The 27,052-nt window shown below is 39.5% G+C and overlaps 1 protein-coding gene across 1 annotated transcript in view; it reads right to left on the bottom strand.

The window, feature by feature from the left end:
• LOC103801273 (rap guanine nucleotide exchange factor 4-like) overlaps positions 1-24,879 on the bottom strand; it is a gene marked incomplete at its 3' end in the record, with an annotated part of 44,129 nt that extends 19,250 nt beyond the window's left edge. The window contains exons 1-4 of the mRNA XM_009073681.1: positions 24,811-24,879; positions 24,307-24,371; positions 1,933-1,986; positions 1,537-1,643 (exon numbers count right to left, since the gene is read on the bottom strand). Coding sequence (XP_009071929.1) covers positions 1,537-1,643; positions 1,933-1,986; positions 24,307-24,371; positions 24,811-24,868 — 284 coding nt within the window. The remainder of the gene's footprint in view (positions 1-1,536; positions 1,644-1,932; positions 1,987-24,306; positions 24,372-24,810) is intronic.
• Positions 24,880-27,052: the final 2,173 nt, after the last annotated feature.

The following is a 27,052-nucleotide window of genomic DNA, read 5'->3' as shown; positions in this document are numbered from 1 at the left end:
ATGACTGCCAAGAGCAGTGATATCTTAAACTCTGTATAACCTTAGTCAAATCTCCCTACAGAAAACACAGTGTCACCGTCTACGTGGACTCGCTTGAAAGGTGTTCAGTTTTCACCTCAGCAGAACAAGTATTTTGGGAAATGCAGAGTTCAGATTATCAAAGTGAGCCTGTGTGACCTGGGACAAAACCTGTTTTACCCTCCAATGCAGTTTTTCAAATAAATCTTCTCTGAATCCTGGGATACCCAAAGCCTCACAGTTTTCAGAATCCTGCATGAAAACAACAATCTAACATTGTAAATGCTCTGCCAATGAGAACAGCCTCTACAGGAAGAGTGAGTGGTTGAGGGTGTTCCTCCATTAATAACCAAATCCCAGTCACTCTGTATTTGGAGACATTGGTTTGTAGTCCTACAGTGTTTCTGAGGCTCTTTCATGCTAGGTGCTGGTCACCTTGCACCTCTTGACTGACCCAGAGGCAGACAATAGCAGGCCCCAAGTTCTAGAGAACACCCAGAGAGGGGGAAAAAACCCAAGAAGTCACATGGTCACTTAATAAAATTCTTTGTTGTAACACTCCCTGCCTCAGCAGCACAGTAAGAGTTTTCCCAGTTATGTGTAAGGTAAAATGGTGCAGTTGTTTGGTCCAGTAGGGCTCTTCATTTATCACATATGCTATTTTGTTCTTCTAGAACAATGAGCAATACTATACTGTAATATAGTTTCAGATCAACTCACAAGCTCCAAATACCTTTGCATAGTCAATGCATTCTGGACTGAAACATGGAAATTCAAGGCACTTCTTTCAAAAGCAGATCAGCAATGTATTGATTTACTATTTAGAAAAAGACATACTCCAAGATTTTAAACCAATTTTTACTTAAATATACTCTGAATAATGCGTTAGGTGTTTGATTTAAACATTAGGCACTAAAACAAACTGATTGTTTCTTAAGCCAAGATTAGCTAGATCCTGACACCTTGCAGTCAGATTTCTATTCTACAAGTGCCATTGTTATCCCACTTCAGCAAGACTGTGCTGCCACCAGCAGGAAGATAAGAAAGCCTGGCAATACACTGGAAAAAAAATTAAATAGAGCAGAAAATCTACATAAGGAGTATTTCTCACCAGGTGAATTTTCAGAACTCCACACTGTGCAACACTGCTATAGCAATCAGCACAGTCACATAATATATTAATGAATATTTCTATTATCTCTTACTGATACACAAAGAGAAGAGAATCTAGATTCTAACTTGGTATTACACAGAATATTCAAGCTAACTATGCTATTAACTTCCAAAGAGTTTTTGTATGTGAATGCTCTGCTCACAATCATGGACTCAATTTCCAGGCAAATTACTTCAGAAAAGATTTACCAGGCCCATTAAAGAGTGCATAACATCCAGACTCAAATAGCGCACGGAATAATTTCAGACCTTTTGAGACCTGCCAGTATGGCCAGGCATTAAATCACAAATCAGAGGATGGCAGGCATAAAAATTCAGAGACCTCTATACAATCAGCTCACACACCTGTAAGTCTTCAGATGGTATTTACGATCTCTGATCATGTGAGGGGCTCGGGACAGGATTGTATTCCGCAAAATCTTTCCAGCTCTGAGGATCTTTTCTGAAGGAACCTTGATGGAGAAAAAAAAAGGACCAAGACACACAGATTTTAAACTTTCTGCAATCTCTGTACTGCCTTCTGCAAAACAAAACACACATTCTCTTTCCCCTCAATTAAAAGTCCTTGCACAGACGCTCACTTTTGCAGAGTGATGTAGTATATAGTAGGGATTTTAAGTCTCACATACTTAGCACATCTAACAGGAAGCATCACTTCAGCTGATACAGGTGACAATGTTGGAAATAGTTATTTCCATTTCTCTAATGGCCTGGCTCTATAGCACACCTATGTCCTATTACCTGTGTAATGGTTTTAGTAGGACGATGTGGGATGTGAGGTTCAATAAGAGGTGTCTGAAAAATAAAATGAAATTAAATAATTTTTTTAAGGTTAACCAATAAAATAAGTAAACTAAAAAAAAGTAACCAAAAAAGCTGTAATCAAAAAGAATGACGTGCAAGTCCTAGCTCTGCCCAGGAGACAGAAATAGAAGAAGCTCTCTGAAGACATCCTAAAGACAAACTTGGATCTTGAGGCTCAGCAAATTAAAACAGTGACATGACAGGTGAAGATCAATAACAAATACACACTAAACTTTGCAAAGTACTAATGAATTGTGCCATGGCCAAACTTCACACCAGATCTGAGGCTATGCAGGCATAGCTGCTCTTCCTCCTGCTCTCTACCCGCACAGGGCACAACAGTGTTCCTCCATGTGTCTGCTCTGCTGTTCAGTCCCCTGCCATGGAAACTCTCCTACTTCAGCACCTTTTTCTATTCAGCTCTCTTCTCCCTTACAGCATAGCACAAGAAACAGGAATGAAGATAAAGCTCTGCTCCCACTATCTGTTTTTTCTAAACTATCACCAGGCCGAGCTGGCAACCCTTTTATAGCTGCTCTCTGAAATGCAGAGGCACATAGGCCACTCGCAGAGACCCAGGTAAGGAATTCCACAAAGGGGCTGGTGAGGGGAAAAAGAAAAGAACAAAGCAAGTGGCTTGGTTCTGCAAAGGGAAGAGTAAAAGAGAAGGCTATCAGGGCTCTACAGGGGAGAAGCAGAGAAGGGGATGAGAGAAATGGGAAAATAGGCACATAACAAACAGGTGAAAAGAGAGGGGAGAGAGGGAGCACATGGCATAACACAGAGGAAAAAGGAAAGCAGAGGGTTAAAGAACAGTAAAAATGGAGACAAAGGAGAACAAAACTGAACTTCAGCATCCACCTCAGAATGATGGGAAGACATTTTGCTTTGTTGGGACTGGTAGTTAACAGCATGGACCAAATTTACTTCTAGTGTGAATGTCAGGAGGCATGACACAAGGGCTGAGTTTCTCTGGCATTCTGGGCTTGCTGACAGGGCAGATCACACCAAAGAGAGAGGTCAACCACAAGGGCAAGACCTTGCACCTCAGCCAGGGCAGCCACAGCTCCCTCACATCTGTACAGCAAGGGCAGGAGGTAAGTTGAAGCACGTGCTGTGTGCTTCTGGATTGCCAGGTATTGGTTTCCTTCAGCTGGGCATCTGTTCATTAGCTCCCACGGGATTTCAATGATGTGACAAAGTCCTTGTAGTAATCAAATAGTGCTAAGAGCTAAGAATCCACCAGGAGATGACAGGTCAGGTGGGAAGGGGAAAATGAGGGAAGCACATGACAGAAATCAATAAAGATAATCTTAACAGAGAGGCCTCTATATGGAAACCAATGCAAAAGGGTTTTTGTTTCTACTCATACCTTATAAGAAGTCTTTGAAAAGGCAAATCAATACAATTAAATTTGTATTTCTGATTTTTCTCAATAATAAGTCAACAATTTTTCATAGATTCATTTAAGTTATAAACATTTCTCCCAGAAGGGCAGTAGCACATCCCTCAATATTTCTTGGTTTCTGGAACAGTGTCAAGCCTGCTTTAGACAGTCTACATTTGCAGTTAAAGCATGCAAAGAATATCAAGCATCTTTTGAAAGATGCCTCTAATGCAAACAAAACCATCGAATGACAATTTCAAACAGGTACAATAAACTCAGTCTAGCTTCCAGACTCTAATTCTAGTCAGGAATACATTTAAAGGAGAGATAAAAACGTATAAGACAGAAAACAGAGGTATTTACAGCAACAGACTAGTGAAAACAAATGCACATTTTGGTTCTTTTGAGTTTCGATTAAATGTGAACAAAAAATGCATAAAATAAGTAGGTGAAAAAACTGAATATGGATGAAAATTTGTCAATAAATCTCCCATCCAAATCAAAACAGAATAAAAGGCAGCATTTAGAAGAAATCAAAAGTACAGAAAAAAACCCAAGGTGAAAGCTAAGGCACAGCACAAGAACCTGCAGAAAACAGCAGGAAGGCTTGCTAGCCTACATTTGATCCTGACCAATACAGAAGGATCAGCTGCAAAGACAGAAGGTAACTTGGGTGAAGGTGATCATGAAATGATCCAGTGTCAGAACTCTACAGCAGGAAGAAAGAACATCAAAGTAGAAACAATGGACTAGGAAGAAAAGTTTCCATAAAAACAGAATATGGATAGCTAAATTCCCGGAGCAGGTCATGGGGGAGCAAGTGTAAGGCAAAAGGATTAATGAGAGCTGGTAGTTACTTAAAGGGACAATACTAATCACACATACAATATATACTAGCATAGAACTAACTAGAGGGGTAGCAAAGACTCAGCTAAAGTCACAAGAAGGAAATGTAGAGAAGAGAAAGCAGGGGGTCTACAGAAGACAAGTATAAAACATACATTTAATAACAAAGGACAGAATTAGAAAAGCAAAGGTATAGAATGAGACAGATCTATCAAGAAATGTAAAGTGGTAAAAAAATATTCCATAAGTACATTAGTAGGAAAACAGAGAAAATACAAAGTGTTGTGCTACTGTTCAACAGAGTGAAATCTATTGACAGACAGTTCAAGAAGCCAAGGAGCAGTTGATTCAATTTTTTATCAGTGTTCAGTAGAAAGATCAGTGGCACAGAGATGGCTAATATCCTAAGTGTAGAGTGACAGGAGTAAAATCTTAGCCTGAAAAACAACAAAAATGGATGAGAAAACATTAAATAAATTAGCTATTTTCAGACTGGCTGGGTTTGTAGAATTTCAGGCAAGAAACTTGAAGAGCTTGAAGAAACTCAAAGTGGGCCACAGCCATCGTGGAACTGTCAGCAGCCACCTCTAACAACTCTTGGGGACTAAGGAAGGCAGCAGAACATAGAAATATGGGAAAAGGAGGAGCTGAAAAAATACAGACATGTCAGCTTAATGTTTCTTCCTTTGTAAGCACCTGGAAAAGAACAGGGAGATGAGTCACATGTGATGTATATTAACCAAGAACAAATTATGCCACACAGATCCAATTTCTTTCCATGACTGGGTAGCAACACTGACAGACTAGAGAAGAAACAGTAGATTTTCAACCCTTTAATAAGACTTTGGTACTGTCTCACCAGATATTCTCTTCTGCAAAGGGCAGATTAAATTCTTGCAAAATAGGTGCAAAGCCAGTTGGAAAAGTGCATTTTGAAAGCAATTTCCAGTGAAGCAAAGTCAGATTGTGAGCCATACCAGAGTTCTGCTCTGGGCAGTGTTCTCAAGAATGTATCACATCTGATAACATTACATATCAATGTGGGATGAAGTAGAATGTACCCTTACCAATTCTGCAGGAGACTTCAGGATGCGAGGGACTGCATGTACATTGCAGAATAAGTTTTCAATTTGAAAGAGTTGCAACATTGGTCTAAAAAAACCCCAATTCTGATTTTATACAACCCAGACAGTGCTGACTGCACTTCTGAAGCATGTAGAATCAGCTGTGTAAAGACAGGGTAGGAAATAAGTGTCTTAGGCAGTTCCATAGAGAAGGAAATAAAGTTTATAGTATTTTAAATATTCAAATATTAAACACAGCTGAATAACCAATGCCATACTTGTGTGAAAGCAGCAAATACTGTGCTGGGATGCAGTAATACATTAGCTACATAATGCTGTTCTGCTTTAGTCAGCCTAGGTAAGACCTAAACTAAAGCACTGGGTCTTATTTGCCCACTTTACTTCAAAAGCATCTAAACCAACTGGACAGAATTTAGAGGAAAGCAACAAGAATAATCACAAGACACAAATAATCAAAGGTGTTCAGCTAAGGAAAGGGCAAGTATTAGCAAAAGTATGATTTTAAAAGTCTTCAAATTTAAAAGGGCTTTGAAAAGAAGAAAGAAGTGACCTATTCCATTATGCAGATATCAGGAAATAATTTAAATTGTTGGAACAAAGATTCAGGTTAGGCATCGGTTAAGCTTTTCTAGCAGTAAGGACAGTGAATACTGGCACAGATTGCCAGGGAGATCTGGTTCCTCCATCTTTGGAGGCTTGGGAGGATACATAAGGAATCCATCAGGAGTGACACTGCTTTAGTGTGCTTGTGGCTCAGGGATGGGCTAGATGCTTTCCTGAAGTAGCTTTTAGCCTCTCTACCTGGTACTATGCAGTTTTCAAGGACACCTTTACAAGTCTAAAATTAGCTCCCTCACAGTGCAGTACTTAAGGAGGTGATCAGTAACAGAGCTCCTGGAGCAGTGAGCATGGTCACCAGAGTGCCAGGCAGTCACTCCTACCGAGGAACAACAACCACCCCAAAGACATACCGAGCAAAGAGTCCCTCCAAGTTACAGCCTTTCAAAGCTGCTGCAGTAGTGATGAGCTGAAATGCAACAAGGGGAAACATAGGGCTTGGACTAGGTTTGCTATAGAAAGGCAGTCATGCTTCAAAGGCAGAGAAATGTAACTTCAATTAGTTCACAGGAGCTACAATGTCCCAGCAATAACTTCCCATGGGAAAAAAACCTGGATTCTGTAAGGGATACTGTCTTAGGATAATAGTCACAGCTTGGCTGTAGACCAAGAAATGTTTTGCTAGTCTTTACAATCTTGGATCTCCCATTAAGGCACACTAGAAAAGAAAAGAAAGAAAAAATAAGTAGCTCTCCCTATAAAGCAGCAGAGAGTGAGCAAAGTGTTTAATTTTTGAGAAATTAATGTGACTAAAGTACATACATGTAGCACGGAGCTGTATGCCTGCAGCTCCTTGATGATCACATTTTTCAGCACATCTGGATAAGGGAAAAGTTATCATGCAAAGAGCTCAAATAAGCAAGCCAATTAGAATAGTTTACTACCCATCTCCTGGCCACAGGAGTGGCAAGTGTACCGGCTCTTAGCTTTTCTTCAGTGTGAGATAAAGCAACACAGCGATACCATCTTAAGCTTCAGCTACTTCATGCCCTTTTGCAACTAGTGCACACTCAAACAGTTTAGTATGACCTGCTGATCCTCCCTGTAGGGGAGGAGAGCATATGGGTCTGGAGCGTAGAGCAGGGAAAGCGATAAAAAGGTTTTCAGCATTACCATTGACAAACTCCCTATTTGTACATTTATGGATTCACATTTGGACCATTCAAACAAACTCTTCATGAAGCCAATCACAAAATTCCCTATTTAAATTGGGGTGAAGAAGAGAAAGTAATAATTTTAGCCTCCATTCCTTTCAAGATTCAAATATTTATGCATTAGAGCAATACCATAGATTTAAATAGGACTATTCATGTGTATAATTTTATGCACACATTTAATCTCTGGAGAAATAGGCCTTAGATTTCAAACTATAGGGCAACTACAGGCCTTGATTTTTGTGCTTCTTCCATCACTGAGCAAGCCATGTACAAACAAATAAGTGATCTAATGAACTACAATAATAGAGCACTAATGTGAACTCTCTATTTGTCAAGTTATTTGAATATTCACAGAGGTATAATTTTATGCACACATTTAATCTCTGGAGAAATAGGCCTTAGATTTCAAACTATAGGGCAACTACAGGCCTTGATTTTTGTGCTTCTTCCATCACTGAGCAAGCCATGTACAAACAAATAAGTGATCTAATGAACTACAATAATAGAGCACTAATGTGAACTCTCTATTTGTCAAGTTATTTGAATATTCACAGAGTATTCAGAGTTGGATCCACAAGGATCACAGAGTATTCAGAGTTGGAAGGGATCCACAAGGATCATCGAGTCCAACTCCTGGCCCTGCAAGGACATCCCTGAGAATCACATCCTGTGCCTGAGACCATTGTCCAAACGCTTCTTGAGCTCTGCCAGGCTTGGTACTGTGACAATTTCCCTGGGGAGCTGTTCCAGTGCCCAAGCACCCTCTGGGGGAAGAACCCTTTTCCAGTATCTGACTTAAACCTCCCCTGACACAACTTCAGACCATTCCCTCGGGTCCTGTCACTGGTTGACAGAGATCAGTGCCTGTCCCTTTGCTTCCCTTTGTGAGGAAGTTGTATACAGCGATGAGGTCTCCCCTCATTCTCTTCTTCAATTCCACTTTAATCTGCTAAATAAAATCCAATAACATTTCTTATAAAAATAGATTTTCCTATTCCCTTTGTTAAATACCTGTAAAAGGATGTTTCTGAGCCTTTGCATATGAATGAACGGTTTAGATCTACTGCAATTTGGATCTATAACATCAAATGATGGAGGGGAACTAACTTACTACTCTCAAATGGTAACATAGGAAACATATATTGCAAAGAACTAAGATGAAATAAAACCAAAGCCAAGGAATCATGTTTTTCCCATGACCTCAGCATAGCTCCTCTCTGAACAGAGAACAAGTTTTGGTATTGATTTGGAGTTAACCATGGCATGTGAGGTTACCAGGGTGATCAGATAAACCTGTGATCTACTGTTGATCCCTTTATTTCCAACTGGGGCACTGAAAAGAATTGGAAGTGACATTTGTTTTCCTGCTGGCTGGCAGGAGATCCAGAAGAAACAGAGGACAAAAGCCACACAAGTCAAAAGGCGTCAGTAGCAACAGCCACATCACTAAGAGGTCTGTTTGTTTTACAGCCTCAGTATTTACTGCGACTGATGATTTAGGGTCTAATCCGAATCCCACTGAAATCACTGGGAAGTCCCTAACTGACTCAATGAGTTTTGAGTCAGGCCCACAGCATTTGATTCTCCTAAGTGTATTTCAGGAAGCAGAGCATCTCTAGCTCTCACTGGTTCCAAATGACATCTGATGACTTCTGATGACATATTTGAATACCCTTGTATAGACCTCCCAAAAGGCTTCCAGTTCACACGAGGTGAAATAAAACACACAAAAAAACTCCATTCCCACAATCCTGGCAAAAATATAGCCAGCTGGTAAGATACAGCTGACAATTAGCCAAAGTCCCCACAGCCCCCCCACATACCTCCCCCTTCGACTCTTACCATTCTTTCTCAATTTCATATGTGACTGAAGACATTTTTGTTATAGGTCACCTATCTCAGCTACTTCAGACCAAATGCAAAGATAAGAATTCCAAAGTTGAGGAGCCTTTGTGATGTGAGCATTTTCCAATACAAATCAGTATTTCCAGCACTACAGAATAGCCATGTAGCAGGGATAAAGCTGAGCACACAGTATCACAGCTGTGGGAGTGCATTTTCAGGTGAAGAGCAGTCTTGGATAGAGTAACCTAAGTCAACTCCATTGGTCCTATTTCCAGCTGCAGTGCCTATGCAGATTGCACCAATGTCTGCTAAGATGCTGCAGGTAAAACAATGCACTTATGCAATGCAGCTTGCCAAAAACCATCAGAGAAGCAGCAAATCAGAGATCCAGTCATAAAAAGGTCATTTGGAACACATTTTTGCCAAAATTTGAGGGAAAATGTAACCAGTATTGTACAAATTTCCATGCTCTGTTAGCCTATACTGAACCTCTGGAGTAGCCCTATGTAGAACATGCTGTTATACTGAATCAGAAAACAACCTGTGTCATGACTTCTAACCAAACCCCAGGGTGCACAGTCCCTAAGGAATCTTGGCACACACTCCCTGCCATGGGGACTTTTGATAGTTGGGATACATTACCAGGGCTGAGCTCTGTCCAGCACACACCACAGCCATATCACAGAATAATCAGAGTTGGAAGGGATCCACAAGGATCATTGGGTCCAGCCCCTGGTCCTGCGCAGAACATCCCCAAGAATCACACCCTGTGCCTGAGAGCATTGTACAAATGTCTCTTGAGTTCTGCCAGGCTTGGTGCTGTGACCACTGCCCTGGGGAGCTGTTCCAGTGCCCGAACACCCTCTGCAGGATATTTTCCTAACATCCAGCTTAAACTTCTGCTGATGCAATCTCAGACCATTCCCTCAGGTTCTGTCACTGGCTGCCGGAGAGAAGAGGTCAGTGCTGCCTCTCCACTTCCTTTTGTGAGGAAGTTGTATCCAGCGATGAGGTCTCCCCTCAGCCTCCTCTTCTCCAGGCTGAACAGACCAAGTGACCTCAGCTGCTCCTCATAAAGCACCTCACCATCTTTGTTGCCTCCTTTGGATGCTCTCTGATAACTTAGTATCTTTCTTGTATTGTGGTGCTCAAAGCTGCACACAATATTCAAGGTAAGGCTGCACCAGCACAGAGCAGAGCAGGACAATCACCTCCCTCAACCAGCAGTGCCTTGCCTGATGCACCCCAGGACACAATTGGCTCTCCTGCAAGGAGACCTCACTACACTCCTTGAGAAGACAAAAAAAGTGGAAATAGAAATGCAATCATCACTGCTACCATGCTGTAAACAATTTATATTTCCCTCCACTTTCTGTCCACAAATGTATGTAGGAGCTGGGAGAACCAACCTGCACTCCCTAGCACTCTCCACAAGACAGCACTGGGAGCCAAAAGGCAAAGTGCCTGCTCACATCTCCTAGTTGGAAAGGTCCAAAACTGGCAATGACTGACCTCATGACAGGTCTATCGGTGACACTTTGCAATTAACAAAGGACAAATTACCCAGAAAGATCACTTGTTTTAAAAGGACCGGTAGCCAGTCTACAATTGTACTACCAAAGCATCTTCAAGCCACCCATGCTCATAGAAGACAACCATTCTGGTTTCTTAAGAAACATCCATAAACAGCACCAGTGGGAAGAAGGGCAAGGTATGGATGGAAGAACACAGTCACAGGACGTTTGAAAAATTAGGAAGGAAGGAATCACATTTTAAAAATCTTCTGAGCTTCATAAAGTTACAGCACCTGTAATCTAAATACCCATATATCTAACTATGAACTAACTAAATCAAGCAAAATAGACTAATAGAAAATGTCAGGACCAGTGGTTAAGACAGCTCAGTTTTATTCCGTTTTTCTGACTGCATGACCTTACACAAATCACGTAATCAGTGTGTTTCATGTTCCCTTTTTTGGAGAAGGGAATACTAATAATTTCTACCTTTGTAAAATGCTTTGAATACTGTCAGCAAATGGGCTACTATCAAAATATTCAGGGTAATGATTACTGTTTTAAAATCTGCATTTTTAAAATGTAATACAATGTGAAGACTGCTGTATTATAAAATACATTCTAAAATTGCTTCTTTAGTAATCCACATTTTAATAGCATAAACAGGAAAATGTATCCTTTTAAATTCTCAAATATTCAGCATAGCAAATTTATTTTAAAAAGTTAAATTGAAATTGCATTATTAACACTTCTACAAATGTTTCCTTGACAAACTATAAATGTCCATCCTTTTAACACAAAATGATTCAGCCATTACCAAAAATGATACTTCACTGTGAATGTCAAAGGAAAAAAGAATATTGAAACAGACTATGACCAGTGCACACAAAACCCCCCAGAACATGGCTAATGATGTCTTATTTTCCTGTCATTTTTCTACTTCCCTGCTACAATGAAACAGCTGCTATAACTACACTGCATGCATTGAATAAAATGTCAGAAAATGCTAACTCTGCTGTGAGCATTCCTGATATTCTGATAGAGGTGTGACTACAGATATCATAAGAAATCTCAAGTCAGTGTTGTCACGGGTTTCTTTGCCACTGCATTTTTTAACTTATAAAAGAATAAGGCATTTTTTTCATTGTCTCTCATGCAAATTATTGTTTTCTTAGTATGCAAGGCTCTATCAGTATGTTTACCTGAAATTATTTACTTCTTGAGAAACCAGGTATAATGATGAAGGTGAAAAAGACACAATAAATATTAGGCAGCAAGATTACAGGGTTTTAAGACCTGTCTCACCCGGTCTACAGATACATGGCATATATTCCAAAGGCAAACTGAAGAGAAGTTAAAGATTAATGAGCTTCTGGAGAACCTACTTCATTTGCTTCCAGATACCTTTATAATTTCAGCAAGCATCTCCCACCCCCACGAGTCCTAGAAGACATTCCCTCCAGACAAACAGGATCAGCTGGACTCTCATAGGCTCCAATTGCATCAGGTGCAAGAACAACCCTCAGAGGACTAGGCAGTAAAAATCTAGATCAGGTGGTTTCATGTCAAACATAGGGTGCTGAAACCTGGATGGAGTATGAATTATGGCATGAAATTGTGGACTTATTAAAATTAGTGGTAAAACTCTTGACTTCAGTATAGCCAAAACACCACCTAAGTGAGGCAAGAGGACCACTGCCTTCTGGATGACAGCAGTGCATGTATTGTGTGACTCCAGCTAGTCATTCCACCTCAGAGTGTTTCAACCTCTCCAGCAGCAAAATGGGGACTACAATATCTACTCATGTCTTTGACAAATGATGAAAATAAGCAACTGAAAGCACTGCTGAATGCTGCAACTGAAATCATGGAAGTCTGGTGTGTACATATTCACTCTGGGAATTCTATAATGATTTCTAACACAGAAAGGAAAAGTCATCAAAGTGAGACAGGGCTAGAGGGCATTGAAGGTTACCTCCTGAATTCCCTGGGGAGGTCAGCAACAAGGTAAAGTCTTTGGCAAGTGGCAAGAGAAATGGATTTAAACCCATTTTGTTAATCACCTCTTCTGGCTATTCCACACTGCTTATTCTCCAAGTCTGGGACAGTGCATCGTGTGACAGTATCTGAGATGAAGAAACACTGGAGGAGTGCAGCACATCTGCCTCTGATTCCAGCTTCCTTACCTACTCCTCCTTCTTCCTGTCATCCTTCTCAGGAATCAAATTTTGCTAAAAATGAAACTGAGAAGGAATAATCTAGTGCAACACCTTCTGGTATTCTACTTCCCAGAAAGAAATTTTTAATGATCTATATCAACATTTTCCATCTACATAGAATATACTTCCTAAAAAAGGTAAATCGTTGTTTCTGTAGTATACAAAAGTAAACAAAGGAAAGAAAAACCAAACTGAAGGCTTATTTCACAAAAAGCACAAACATTTTTCTTTCAGCCAAGTATTTCTTTACTTCAACAGCTTTAAGTCTTCTGTCATAAGCATAAAAAACATTCAAGCACTTCTGTTTAATTTACATATTTGTGCGTCAGTGGAAAAGACAAGCATTCTGCTCTTGACAAATATCCACAAAACAACCTTCTTATCTTCCTTAAAACTTCTATTTCCCATGATGTCTACAAAAAGCTTGTCAAAGTGGAGGATGCTGATGTGCTGAACTGTGCTACCTATCCTGTCTCATCCAAGTCTCTCAGGCTGTACAGGGTAAGGGTTCTTCTTTTCCTTTCACAGTAACATCCAATTGTGGTCTCACACATTAAACTAGCATGAAATGAAACTCGTAACTGCTGTATTGGTTAATCAATTAATTCAATGTGCTTTAGATACAGTGCAATTGTATTGATTAAAAACATACAAAAGCATTTGGAATCAAATTATTGATCAGAACAACACAGATTAATATGATGTTTTTCACATTAATTCCATAACGTAATGGGAATAACCAATTAAATAAAATACAAACAACTGTGTGAACAGTAGATATTCCCCAATAAAATAGTAAAAGAATAATACTTTTAATTCCTGCCAATTTGAACAAAATATGATTGTAATTGGAAAAGAAAATGTTTCATATTTGGAAACTTGCTTCTTTTCTCCTTCTTACTTCCTACAGAGCTTGCAGCTGCCTAACTTGCTACCATCTAAACCAGGGCTGTTAACATCTTCTCTTACTGTTTTGAATTTCAGCTCATCTTCCCTGGCAACCAGCGAGGGACAGACAAACATACTCTGAGCTGCTTCTGTTGCTAAATCAATCTTTATTGCAACCTGAGAAAAAAATTGGGTCCACAAATGCACACAGAACACTGCAATAATTAACCCAAGACTGATATGGAGAGGTGAAATTACTCTACCTGACATTTTCCCTAGCTAACCATGTCTCTTTACATCCCAATTCACCATAGTATGTTTCTGAAAGAGATGACCTCTTTTTACCTCTCTCAGTATGTAGCCCAAGCTGTGTAAATTCTGTGATGTCTGGCTTTTAGGGATATCACAGAACCAGCCCTGTTCTTGTGAAATGGAAAAGCACCTATTGTATGCATTTTGTAATTTATCCCCTTTCTCCTACTTCTCTTTAATGTTGACGTTAATTTTCCCATCATCACTAGAAGTATTGCTTGATCCAGCTGAAATTCTGTCCCTGCCATCTATCAACCACTCACCTCCTTTTGAAGTACAATCTCAGAATCTTCTTTGGCTTAATTAACTCTTTGGTGACTCTTTGTGGGTTGTATAAAGGATAACGACTGTTGCACTATGTTAAGCAAATACAGTGTGAAAATGTTTGCTCTTCCAGAGAAATTTAATTACTGTAATCCAAACCAGTTTGCCTGGAAATGCTGAATGTACATGGAGTATTCACAGCTAACTTGTGTTATAAAACCTCCATAATTTCTGCAATAATGCAGGAATCTTCAGCTTCTCCATGACAGCTGGCTAGGGACTGTCTTAGGGAAAGGAAGAAGCATCATCCCTTGAGGAACTCCTGGTATACTGAAGGACAGTATTATTGCAGATGGTCTAATGTCAGCACTGCCACAAGGTCACACAGCACTTTCTAGGCAGCAATCCAGGTTCCCTACCCCAGTAGAGCAATAGTCTACCTCATAGCAGACAACACACAAAAGACAGCTTTTCAAGAACACTGACTGGAACACTGAAGAAACCAAATGAGTAAGAAGCATTCAGGAGTTCTAGCAAGGCAACCCCTTGGCTTTCTTCTCCTTCCTCCTTTCCCCAGTTTGGACCAGTATACCAGGAAGACAGTAGAAACATTCTATTACAGAGGCCCAGGACTGCTGTGGAGCTGTGGATATATTTACAGCATAAGGGATGTCATAAACCTTACTGCTGCAGTTTTGTCATCACAGGTCTTCCCAACATTATCCTGGAATTTGCAGTAGCTGATTCTGACAGCAGAGTGTGAACTGAATTGGGGGAAACAAAAGAGGAGGGGAGGTTGTTAGGCTCCTTTATCTTGTGGACCCCTACAATTTTGCCAGTGAAGATGAGGTACCTTGTTCAGCCAGTAACAACAGAGTTGTCTTAGGTTTGTTTCACAGCATCATTTGGAGTTGCTGCCAGGATCCAGCAGCCTGCAGACCATAAGCCATAATTCTCTAATCTAGACCAGCTCTGAACACAAGACAACTCAAGAGGAGGGAGGCAGGAGCAAATATTTGCCTGAATCTGTATGTATTATAGCAATAACAGGACTACATTATACAAATCTGTATTTAAACACAGGAGACTGAAATCACACAGATGTGTTTGTGACTTAGCAGTGAAGTGCAATCAAACTACAAGCTGGCTTGACAAAGCAATCCCCAGCCAGTTGTTCCTCTGCTTCCTGTGCAGCTGATGCAGGCTGGCAGAAATGCCAGGTTTGGCACAGGAGTGCCAGTCCATAGCTGTCAGACCTGGCAGTGCTTTGTGCTGAGGTCAGATGCTTACAGCTGCAGACAGATCACAGCAGTCTCAGACAGGACCACTGTAGTCCACCCCCTCCTTGAACCCCACATCCAGGCTCTGTTCTGTTGCGTATGCTGACCATGGCCAGGAAGCTATTTTTCATTCAAAACAGCAGAAAATTAAGCTCAGGAAAATGGTTTATGTATTTCTAATAGTTCTGCTCCCTTACCACCACGAGGCAAGCAGGAGTCTCAGTGTGATGGAGCAGAGGGCACGTGTGGCTGGATGCAGACAAGAGATGTAGGCAGGGGGACACAGAAGAGGACATGTGCCCTACAACCCCAGTGCAGGTCACTGGAACCTGCTGTGGAAGGGCAGCCACAGTGCCATGGTTTTTACTGGGCCCAAATATACTTTGCTCTGGGAGCTGATGCTCCAACCACCATCCTATTGCACAGCCACCCTCTCCTTCCTCTGCTTCCAGTGTCACTGCTTGCCCTCATGAGGCTCTAAGGAGGGCAGGGGCACGAAATGTGCTCAGGAGAAAAATAACCATCTAAGCTATTGTGCAAAAGGCTACAAGGAAGGAGTGGCATAAGAGAAGATGTTTCTTTAGCCGCCTCAGGTTCATACATTTGAAGTTAGCCACTTTAAAGAGTGAGGATGGACAAAGCAGTACTGGAGGTTTACAAAGACATAATCATAATTCTCCCCTGTCAAGCTACTGACTCCTTCTCCATGCAGTTTATATTTAAGGTTATTATACAAATTGTTTATATAATTTAATTTCCTAATATGAAAACAAGTGTGTGAGTAATCCCAATTAGAATAAGTGCAATAACTGGTATTGGAAGTAAGATTGTTTTTCCATTTTCTTTTGAAGGCTAAATTATGTCTTTTTATTTCTCTAACACTGAACTCAGCTATGTGTATTTGTATTTCCTCACTAACTGCTATCTTTAATTTTAAGACAGCTGCATCACTGATGATAAAGCACAGAAAGATCAAACATGTTCACAATCTTGTGCCAAGCTTTCTTCCAGAAGGAAATTTACAAAAAGAATAAATAATGAAAGTCATAAATCATAAATACCTCAACAGCACTTTCTCCTTAACCACTACTGGAGTTAACAGTCCTAATTACACTTTCAGCTGTATCTCTGTTGTAGATATCTGGCATTTCTGCCTCTGCAATTCTTACTCAGAATGGCTCTAAATGAGCTCCACAAACTGGACACTTGTTTTGGCAGTGGTGCTATTTGCATGCAGCCAGCACAATGGGCTTCTGCTCTTGACTAGCTAACACAAGAACAAAATCACTAAACAGGTTTTCCCCACTATTTATTAACCTCTCAAACTTCTGTCATCCGTGCACAGGGCAAAAAAAATATGCTGCTAAATTATCAGATCAGACACATTGATTACTTCTTACTGACTCAAACTATAACTGACTTTGTGCAACACCAATTTCCAGCATGCACCACAGGACAGGCAGTCAAAATGCTCTGTGAGAGATGATATGAGTGACTAGAAAGAATCTGATTTTAAGATCCCGATCCAATTTTTCTGCCAAACTTGAGAAAATAATTACAAGACACAAAAAAATTCCTTTCGCTGTCTCAAATATAAGTGCCAAACGTGTTACTTCTATACGCTTGACTTGTCTGAAGATGTGAACCTTGAAAAGGACTATCTTTTCTCTCAGTATAATTACCCACTCTTTCTGCCTTTCAGCTGCAAGAGATAAATGGGGCATATGCGCATGTTTTGTATGGGTTGGGACAGAATCACACAGAAAACACAGCCAAGGAGCAAGAGCCATCAAATGTGATGGCACTGGCAGGTAAGGCAGTAGGCTGTGTCCTCAGGCAAGAGGAACCAAGTGATGCTCCTGTGGAAAGAAGGTCCCACACCTAATTCACAATATTGAGTATTTTACAAATTCTAGTATTTCCTAGGAATTTCTGTTATTTTCCCATTATTTAATTTATTTATCTAAACTATGATAGTTTAGATAGAGGAGTCTGAAAGGGAAAACGTCTCTTTAGCCCAACTGCCTTCTCCGTACTACTCCAAGCACAGCCATAACCCTCTTGTAAGGAGATGGTTAGTCATGGGGGTGAGTACTTGATTACTCTGAAGAAGGCCAGCAGTGCTAGATCCCCTCCAAATTACAATATTAGCAAAGAAATATGTATCTCTTAGTTTTTAATTTTTCTATCATTTCTGAACTTCTTCCTACCACTTTCAGTGTGTCTCAGGATTATCACACCAAGGCCTGATCACAATAAGCTCCTGTAAGAAAATTCATTGGAAACATATGAACACACATGAATCCCACACCTTACAATGTTCTGAGTAAACCAGCATCTTTTTGTCTGACAGGCACTCCATCTTTTATGTCACTGCAAGCTCTCTGCAGCAGAGGCTTTCACCACTCCTTTGCAGTACAGCACCCAGAACAAACAAGAATTGCAAGGCTTTAGAATGCACACAAATTGCAATTAAGGCTGACATAAAAAATAATTAGAAGAAAAAAAAAGGCAAGAGGAGTGGAAAGCATCAAAATAACAGTAACTGTTTTAGGGGACCAAAAGAAATTACTTCCAGTAGAAACTGCCATTATGGTCTCCAGAATTCAGGGTACACAATGAAACCATGGATCATAGATATGTCAGAGATTATCAGGTAGCTGAATTGTGTAACAGCAGATGGGGTGGTGCGAGCTTTTCTCTGAGGTTCACACTGGTGTTTGGAAGGATACTACAGCTGTGTAGCACCTTCATATGGATGGAACTGGAGACAGTGATGTACCCAAACTTTCCCTGGTTGTTCTGCAACAACTTGGTTTATGCAAAGTCTACTTACGTAAGCCAGCAGACTTACTAACAATTTTGTTTACATTAAAGAGCTCTAATGACACACAAAGAACTTCACATTTTTCATGTTGAAGTTCCTTACTAACGTATGAAAAATGTGCTTTTCACAGACTCCTACTCATCTCACACTCCTGTCTTTGTTATCTCCCCTGCCATATGCTGTCACCATGTGACTCATTACCAGGCACTGTATGCACAGCCTCTGCACTAGCCAAATTGTTACAGGCTGTGATAATGATTGAACCCTGAGCACCTCCACTTAGAGCAAAATGAAGAACTTGAACAGACCTCTAGGTAAATTACTTTCATAGATGTGAAATTGGTACCAAAATATCAGAGCAGCCCCTAAAAGTAATTGGTACAGTCAGAACTGCATAAAGACATTATTTAGAAATATTTGCACATTCATGCAATCACTTCAAAAACAGAAAATGAAAGGGAATTATTTTTCAACCATATGCAAACATTATATAGGAGAACTGACTCTGGCACAGAGGCCAAGAGAGAATAGGAATTAATGCTCACATACCACTGGGCAATTATAGAAACCATCCACACAGAAAATCAGCTCTGCTTTAAGACAATTTTCATGTGTATGTTGGAGATGCTACAACTTCCAAACAAACACCTTGCCACTGCACTTTGCTAGAACACTGCCTGCCTTCCTGCTCTCTCTCTTTTTATTCTTTTCTTTGGGCTCACAATTTCATGAGCATGTGAAACATTTCCCTTCGACTTCTGCTAATGCTCTATCAAATTCCACATTTGACAACACAGAGAATATGTTAAACAATAAGCTTTCTTTTCAGTCATCCAAGAGCAGTAAATTGAAATATAGGAAAATCAGAAGTAAAATGATTGTGTTTATTGCTAGAGTAGCTAATATGGTGAATGAACATGATTATTACTGGTGTCTTGTTTGGGCGTTTCAAGGCTGCACCTAGTGAATTGCAATGTCATTTTTACAAGCAGTATACTTTCAAATGCCCAGAGCTATACTTAAGTGCTTGAAAATTGAAATCAGTGAATATTCACTTCCCTGGCAATGCTGAAATTGCAATATTTTGAGGATTAACTCTTGGTTGTGTCTTTCACTGTCCACTGAAAGATCTTTTCCATATAATTGCTTTAAACACATTTAGAGTTGATAAAAGCAAATTATGTTTTCACAATCTCCCCAATTATTTAAATGCATAAAAATCAACATGGCACCTAAGCCTTATTGAAAATTCAGTAAAGGGATCTATATTTTACTACATCAGTTTACCAGGGAAGAAGATGGATGAAGAGGTGACTCTCAGAGGAATATTGCAGCACAGCCTATAGGAGCTTTGGTTTACAAAATGCCTTAAAATAAATCACTTCCAACAAGCTTCCAGTCTAGATTTTGAGACATTACATGAAAAACATAAAGGGGATGTTTCAGCCTGTAAAGGTTCACAAACTCATTCCATGCATCTTTCAAATACTACTTGGTGCACAAGGGGGAGCTCCTGGAACTCTGTCACAATAAAAACCTGAAGACGATAGAGGGAACATAATGGAAATAAAACATGAGAAAGATCTCAGAAAAAAATACATATTCTTCACCCAACAGCAAGAATTACTGTATGAATTTGTACAACTTAATCTGCCTGTATCTTGTGTATTCAGTATGGTTCCCTCAGTGCAAAGGAGATGAAAAAGGTGCAAAGTTATGTAGGTTTTAAACAGCCACAGAGATTACACTGTATGAAAGGAAAGCTAGGATGGGTTTTGAGGTGAGATGTTGCTTTAATTAAGTATGTCACAGGAAGAATATATGTGAGGAGGTAATCAAAGTCTGTACCATAACAAACATGGATAAGAGGACTTCATTAACACTGCTCAGTCAGCTTCCATTCTTGAAATACTCTGCTTTTGAGCATTTAATTTTTCAGACATCCTTTCAATCAGATTTTTTTAATATAGTTTCTTGAGGATGTGGGGATTCTTTTAGCAAACTGCAATATGGAGATTCCATCATGGATAAGAATATAAAACTTCAGCTTGGATCATTAACAGGGTTAGACTCTTTTTACTATCGACTACTTGAATAAATAACTTATAATTCATAGATTTCTCTTCTTGCTGAGGATCATTCATATGCTCTTTTAGGCATAGCACACACAGTTTGCAAAGGACTTTGAGACATTTGCTGACAGCAGAAAACAGCATTCAGCACCACAGTCCACAGGAGAGTAGAGATTCATGCTCTCAATGGGTCTTTCCTCTGTTCTTACCCACATTCATTCCTGATTCTCTACACTTCACTCCTGCAATGCCCCCTTCTTTCCAACTATCCAGTCTCTCATGGCTTCAGAGCAGTTGGGCTGCTTCTTAACTCAGTTCCTACTTGGGTACCAGTAGAGGGTGTAAAAGCATAGGGGAGACAACTGGTTTCCAGTCAGTGTCTGTCTGGCTTTTTAATAGTCAAAATGTTGCTCTAGCAACTGAAAGCACTCATTGAGAGAAACCCCACATCATTAAGCATGGATACAGGAACGCCCAAGCAACCCAGGCCCAAAGCAGAAATGTGTGAGAATTCTGCACATGCAATGCTCACAGCCTGTGTGCACAAGTTTGCAGAGAAACAGTAAGGAGCCTCTGGTGAGCCACATTCCACTGAGAATTTTCAATGCTGAACAATACAGTTACTTTTTAGGGGGTCACAAATGGTATTCCTTACTGCCAGAACAAGCCCCAAACACCAAGCTTCTAGTCCAAAGGACAGGATTGCTAGTGTATAACTGGGAAAAGCTATTTAATATGTGCTATGTATTTTCCTCCAACTCAATGTCACAGAGGTTTGATCCATTTCAACTTAAAAATCAGCCAGGAGCATCCTCTCAGCATGGTGAATTCAGTGTAAACAGAGAAAAAGTGGCCAGATTTTAAGAAGAAGATCTTGTAGTGGGAAGCACCATGCAACCCTGCTGCCAGCTCTGCTGGTAATGTATAGAACCAGAAGCACTACTCATTCTGTCTTCAGGCTGGAACCTGAGCTCCCCTGTGTTCTCAGTACTCTTCTGTATCTTTTCAAAAAATGGAGCTGAAATTATTATTGATTTTGTCTGTCATTTTGGCTTTAGGGTTACATACACCTCTCATATCCAGCTGTATTCAACTCAACCCCATGGGAATTTTCAAAAACTAGGGCTAAAGAGACCAGTGCACAGATACTGGTCTGTCCTAGTTAAAAAGACTGAAGCTGTGTTATTTTCCCTTATGTAAGACAGCATTAAATTCACTTTGTTTCCATTCCCCAAAATATAACTGAAGACAGTAGTACGCTCTCTCTCTCAGTATTTTATGCTCAATTTAACTGCTATATTGCATTAAATGATGTGCAATAATGTAACCCTATGTGCAAATGAATTAGTATTTGGTAAAAAATATCTCTTTGCTGCCTGCTCCAAATAGAAAATTCTTTTGTAGGTTTTATTGAACTAGGAAAGCCAAACATACCTATGTGGTGAGAAAATTTCAAGGCATGTATTAGAAGAAAAATCTTGCGTTACTCATCAAAAACTAATAGATGTGACATGAGAAAAAAATTAAGCTATCTATTACAGGGCTTGTAAAAGATTCACCACAGGCTAAAAGAGAAAAACATGTATTTCTTATTTCTAGAGTGGAATGTAGTAAGTCTCATCTGAAGTAAATTATTTACAGTTATAAACTTCCCTGGAAAATTCAAACAACAAACGCATATCCTGAAATAAATGCATCATGACCAGAACTACTGAAGATGTTATCTCTTTCTGTCTAAAAGTGTAATGTTTTCTTACATGATGAAAGATTTTGAGGAACTTTCTTTGAATCTCAGGAAGTTCCTCGCTTAGTCTTTCTCTGGACATTACAGAGTAGCCTGCAGGCCTCTCTGAGCTTATATTTGCTGCTTGCCCCACAGGCATCATTCTGGTGATCTAAAGTAGTCTAAAGATGCCCTGGAAATGCTCCCCATTCCCTGGATGAAGGCCCTTTCCTGATGCATTAGCCATTTTAGGAGCCATATATCACCCCAGAAATAAGCAAAATATATCAAACCTACAAACACAGGGCTGTTTTCTGGTAGCCTCTTATTTTCTGTTGGCAACAGCTCTGGGATTTGGCCCTGCAATTCCAGTGACTCTGTGATCATTCAAAACTGACTTCAGGGCATGAAGAGAGACATTTTGTGTGAAGCATTGTTAACAGCTGTACAGTTTAAAACTGCAAGAATGAAGCTTGCATGCAGTAAACAAAACATCCAGGTATTTATCTCTGCTGCATTTACCTTTCACTCAACATAATTAAAGGGAACTGTGCTCATATGGACAAAACACAGAAGTAGAAGTCATGAACCATTTCTGTGCTGTGTAGGTTCTTCTGCTACATTTGTTGTGGGACTGTCTGAGCTCCTCTGGGAAGAAACAAGGTGACAAGCATCTGTCAGATATTTACTCATTCAGCTTCTCTCCACAGGAATGTGTACAGTGTAGGAGGGAGAAGGATGTCTGTTTTATACATGTGTCTTGGAATGGAAGCTAATATGATTTGCAAAGGACATGATTCCTGTAAAAGTCACTGAACAGTTTGAGCCTGACCCAGACAAGTTCTGCCTCTTACCCAGATGATTATTTTGTGTGGAAAGAGTCCTGTTGTTCTAGAAAATCTCAGCTATGGGCAGAAATACTAATCACTAGATCTTGCTCAGTTCCTAAAACACTTTTTACCTCAGAGTGTATTCCACTCTCAGCTGAGCATCACTTCCCATTAATGGGGGGATGTCACCTACTAGGGGAGATGGATGTTTTTACTTAGTTACCTCTCTCTGTTACTCCTATCTGCTTCATAAAACAGAACGTTTTTTAGTCTGGATTCTGCACTTGCAGCTTTCACTGAGAAGTCAAGCAAGAGTCCTGACCTGGCTTAACTCCAAGTGTACCATTGAAATGCCAACAACTTAAAGAAGCACTTAGATGTAATCCATAACTGTTTGCAAAATGCTTACAGATTGAAAGGTGCTATCTAAGTATCTAAGAATTATTACTCAGTGCATGGACAAAGGTTCATGTTCCTACAGGATAAGGCTGTGTCAGGAAGTGGTATCGAATTAGTGAATAAGACTCTAGGAAAAGGAACTACAAATTGTTATATGTATACATTTAATAAAGTCTGAGTACCCTTGAGGAAGCAGGACAGACAGACAGGGAGGTGGAAATAGTTATTTTCGCATTGAGGAAACACGCTAAGATATTCCTTGTCTTTATCTGCTGTCAAGAGATGCTTTTTGTGCAACAAAAATACCTTTAATCTTTTAGACATCACATAAATGCATCCAATTAAACTCCTGTGTCCAGAAAGAAGACATTCAAGCATCTGTTTATTACTGTAACTTTCCTACTCCTGCCATAAAAAATTCTAAAAGTTATAAATCTTTACAGCAATGCCTGATACTATTTCTTCCCACTATTATACTCTATATATACTATATTCCACTATTAAACCCAGCAGAGAAATATTCATGAGTTCTTTCATGTGGGCCCTCATCTGGTGAGGCTGAAGGCACAGAACTATTTTACAAAGGGGAACTGGGATGTAAAGCTGCTCTCTGAACACAGGAGAAAATTCACCCTGAGCAAAGGGCCAGAACAATGCCTATGCATCAGTTCAGACTCAGTTAAGCCTTAAAATAGGATTTAATCATGAATTTTATGATCCATTGGTTATGCACTGGTCTTGTCACAGTGCTGCTTTTCTTCCTTATCCTCAGCACCTTTCCAACAAAGACAGGACAACCAGATTGTGGCACAAACTTTGGCAGCAGTACGCTTTTTAATAACCCTGAATTAGTTGCTTTCTTCAGTTACATGATACATCTAAAGCATCCTATTAATTTGTATATAGTACTCAAATGCATCAACCCCATGCTTTGCATTTGCACCCAGTTCTTTCCAGTGTAATGCTGCACTTTTGCATTTTTCATAGCCAAATTCCTCCCACTCCAGCAAAAAAAATAAATAGGGCAAAACTGTGCGTGATTTACCTTACTGGAATTTTTAGAAACTTGGCAAAGAGCACTGCTTGACATACTGTCTTTATCTGGCATTCCTAAAAAAAGAATACAGAAAATAAATACATACTGTACATTCTTTAAGGAAGAGTGAAGACATTTATCAACAGAATAGGGAATTTGTGGGTTCCATGCTTTGATAACATTTCACTAGCAGGACTCCTGGCCATGTTCCATGGAATCCATGTGACACCTAGAACCAGTTAAATGTTACATGACATCATACAGTATGCTTTAGCACCAGGCCTGGCTCATAGTGCAGACTTTTGTACAGCTCTGTGGACACTTGCATACAGTTGGGAAGGCAGTGAGGCAAATTCCAAAGTGTTTCCTACTATATGCAGTATTAATACAGTTGTCATACCAAACTGGATTTAATATTTAAATTCCAACCCCCAAACCCAGAGCACTTTAATCTTCCCCTTTCTTCCATTTTCTCTTTCTTCTACCATCTGATGTCTAATTTCTCATACTTACTGTCATTGTTGGAGCCAGTTTCCATAACACCATAAGGAGGAGTGAGAAGTCCAGACATATACTGTCGATATTTCTGAAAGACAGTGATGGCACATTCAGTCAGTTACAGATGTATAATGCCATTCGAGGATATGTGCTATTTGCATTTGTGCAACTGCTGCTCTGTGCTTCTCATGCACACATGCAACATGAGGCAGTCAGACATGTCTTTACTCTTAACACCACAAGGTCTGCTTTCTTGACTGGAGCACACTGCTGTTCATCAAAAGTTGTGTAAAAACAGTTCCCTCCTTCATCTTCCCAAAGCATGACTTTGAGGGTTTTAATAAGTCCATAATTTACTTAATTGTGTGATGTCCCATAAAGGCTGTTTTAAAGCTCATTTGAAATTACACTACTCATCTGGACTCAAGCTAGAAAGATACTTAATTCTAGGGATGGAGATGAGGCTGTTAACTAACGATTCATAAGAATCATGTACCACTACAACTTTGGTGTCAGATTTGAAATACAAAATTCAGCATGAGAATTCTAAACATTTCATTCCAACACACTAAGTTTGGTTTCCAGAAAATACAAGGCTATGAAGTACACAAACCAAACACCTCCTATTATGTATATACACACACACAAGAACTGCATTAGCATATGAAACTTTGTAACTGTAAAAATAATGTCCCTTGTACCACTGCAAACTACATAATTGTAACTGATGTCAGCAACTGATACTTTTTTCAGTGAATGCTGGTGACATGATCAATAAGGTTCAAAGCTTCATCTAGGGCTTAAGAAATTCACAGAAGCTAGAAAACTAACACCAAAGGAAAAAAATTTGTCCTTTTATCAAATACAAATCATTCAATGAATAAGTGACACATTTTTGTTTCCAATCATACTATATTACTGTCATGCTTAAGGGTAAACAATTATAACTCTCTCTTGGAGCTGTCAGAAAACAAGCTTGTGCAACAGGGATGCTGATGATCAGCGTAAATAAAATGTGTCATGCAGTCCTTAGGGTGTGCAATGAGCTGAACATGAACAATGAACCAGCTGAAATTCACATAGGTTTCAACTACACACACACAATAACTGAGACAGAAAATGTCCCTTATAGTGCAATTTTAACTTCAAAGTTTTATCCTTTGCTCTGTGGAGCTGTTTGGATGTATTTGCTTTCAAAATGTTATTTTAACAATGCTTGCGTTATCCTTTTAACATTTATTTTTCTTGGAAGTGGAGATGAAAATATCAATTCTAGCACTAAAGACTGACTGTCTTGCATTCTAAATAATAACAAAAGCTACAAAGATTACATTAATCTTAATAATCCAATCCTATTTTTAGACAAGCTATTACATTCTAAAGCTTAGTAACATATTATTTAAATCTCACCCATAATCCAGCTGAATACTCATAGAAGCAAAACTATGTTATATCTCTGGTCAGTCACACAAACAAATACTACTTCATTTGAGGATGAAACTCTCCTATTTTCTTTCCCAAACCATTCACTTTCCCATACTTTACATCCAGTCCTATGCCTGGAACTCAGTGAGAGGCAGAACATGAGAAATAATACTTTTCTCAGTTCAACTAGTAAACCACACACATAAACCAAGGGAAAAACTAATTTTGATTGGCCAAATGAAAAAAAGGGAAAGTATTCCCCAAGGGGTTGAAATAACATTTTATTCAAACAGTACATAAATGTTTTGTTCCACCTTCCACTGAATTTGGTCTTGAAATGTAATGCCTTATTTGGCATATGATAAAAACAAATTGTATAGGGTGTATCTCTTTTCTTCTTCCTCACCATTCAGCTGATATTCATTTCTTTGTCCTATTTTTGCCAAAATAGCATTTTACCAGAAATACAGTATTAGTCCACATTTAATCCACCTTTATAAGGAACTTGAATTGTAGGAAGACAGAAATTTTCTTTTTTATTTCCTTCTGATTAACTCTCTAGTATTTCCCTGATTATTCTTCTCATGAGACAAAATACAGAACACACAATACAATTTCAAAAACATTTGAGGGCCCATCTTCAGAAAAAATGTACAATAGAGTAAGCCAGAATTCCATATAAGATTTTCAAGGAGGCATCTAATCCTGTCCAGCCCCACCTCATACTCAGGATGCCAAAGCCCACCAGGAACAAAAGCACAGAGTGCCAAGGGTGTCAACTCTCTCATCTTTAAGTATTCTTTGTTATTTTTGTTGATGATTTGGATGAGGG

The sequence above is a fragment of the Acanthisitta chloris genome, unplaced genomic scaffold, assembly GCF_000695815.1.
Source record: "Acanthisitta chloris isolate BGI_N310 unplaced genomic scaffold, ASM69581v1 scaffold35434, whole genome shotgun sequence".
In the NCBI taxonomy this organism is placed as follows: domain Eukaryota; kingdom Metazoa; phylum Chordata; class Aves; order Passeriformes; family Acanthisittidae; genus Acanthisitta; species Acanthisitta chloris.
The sequence above is the reverse complement of the archived record's forward strand: the minus strand, read 5'-3'. Positions and strand labels throughout refer to the sequence as shown.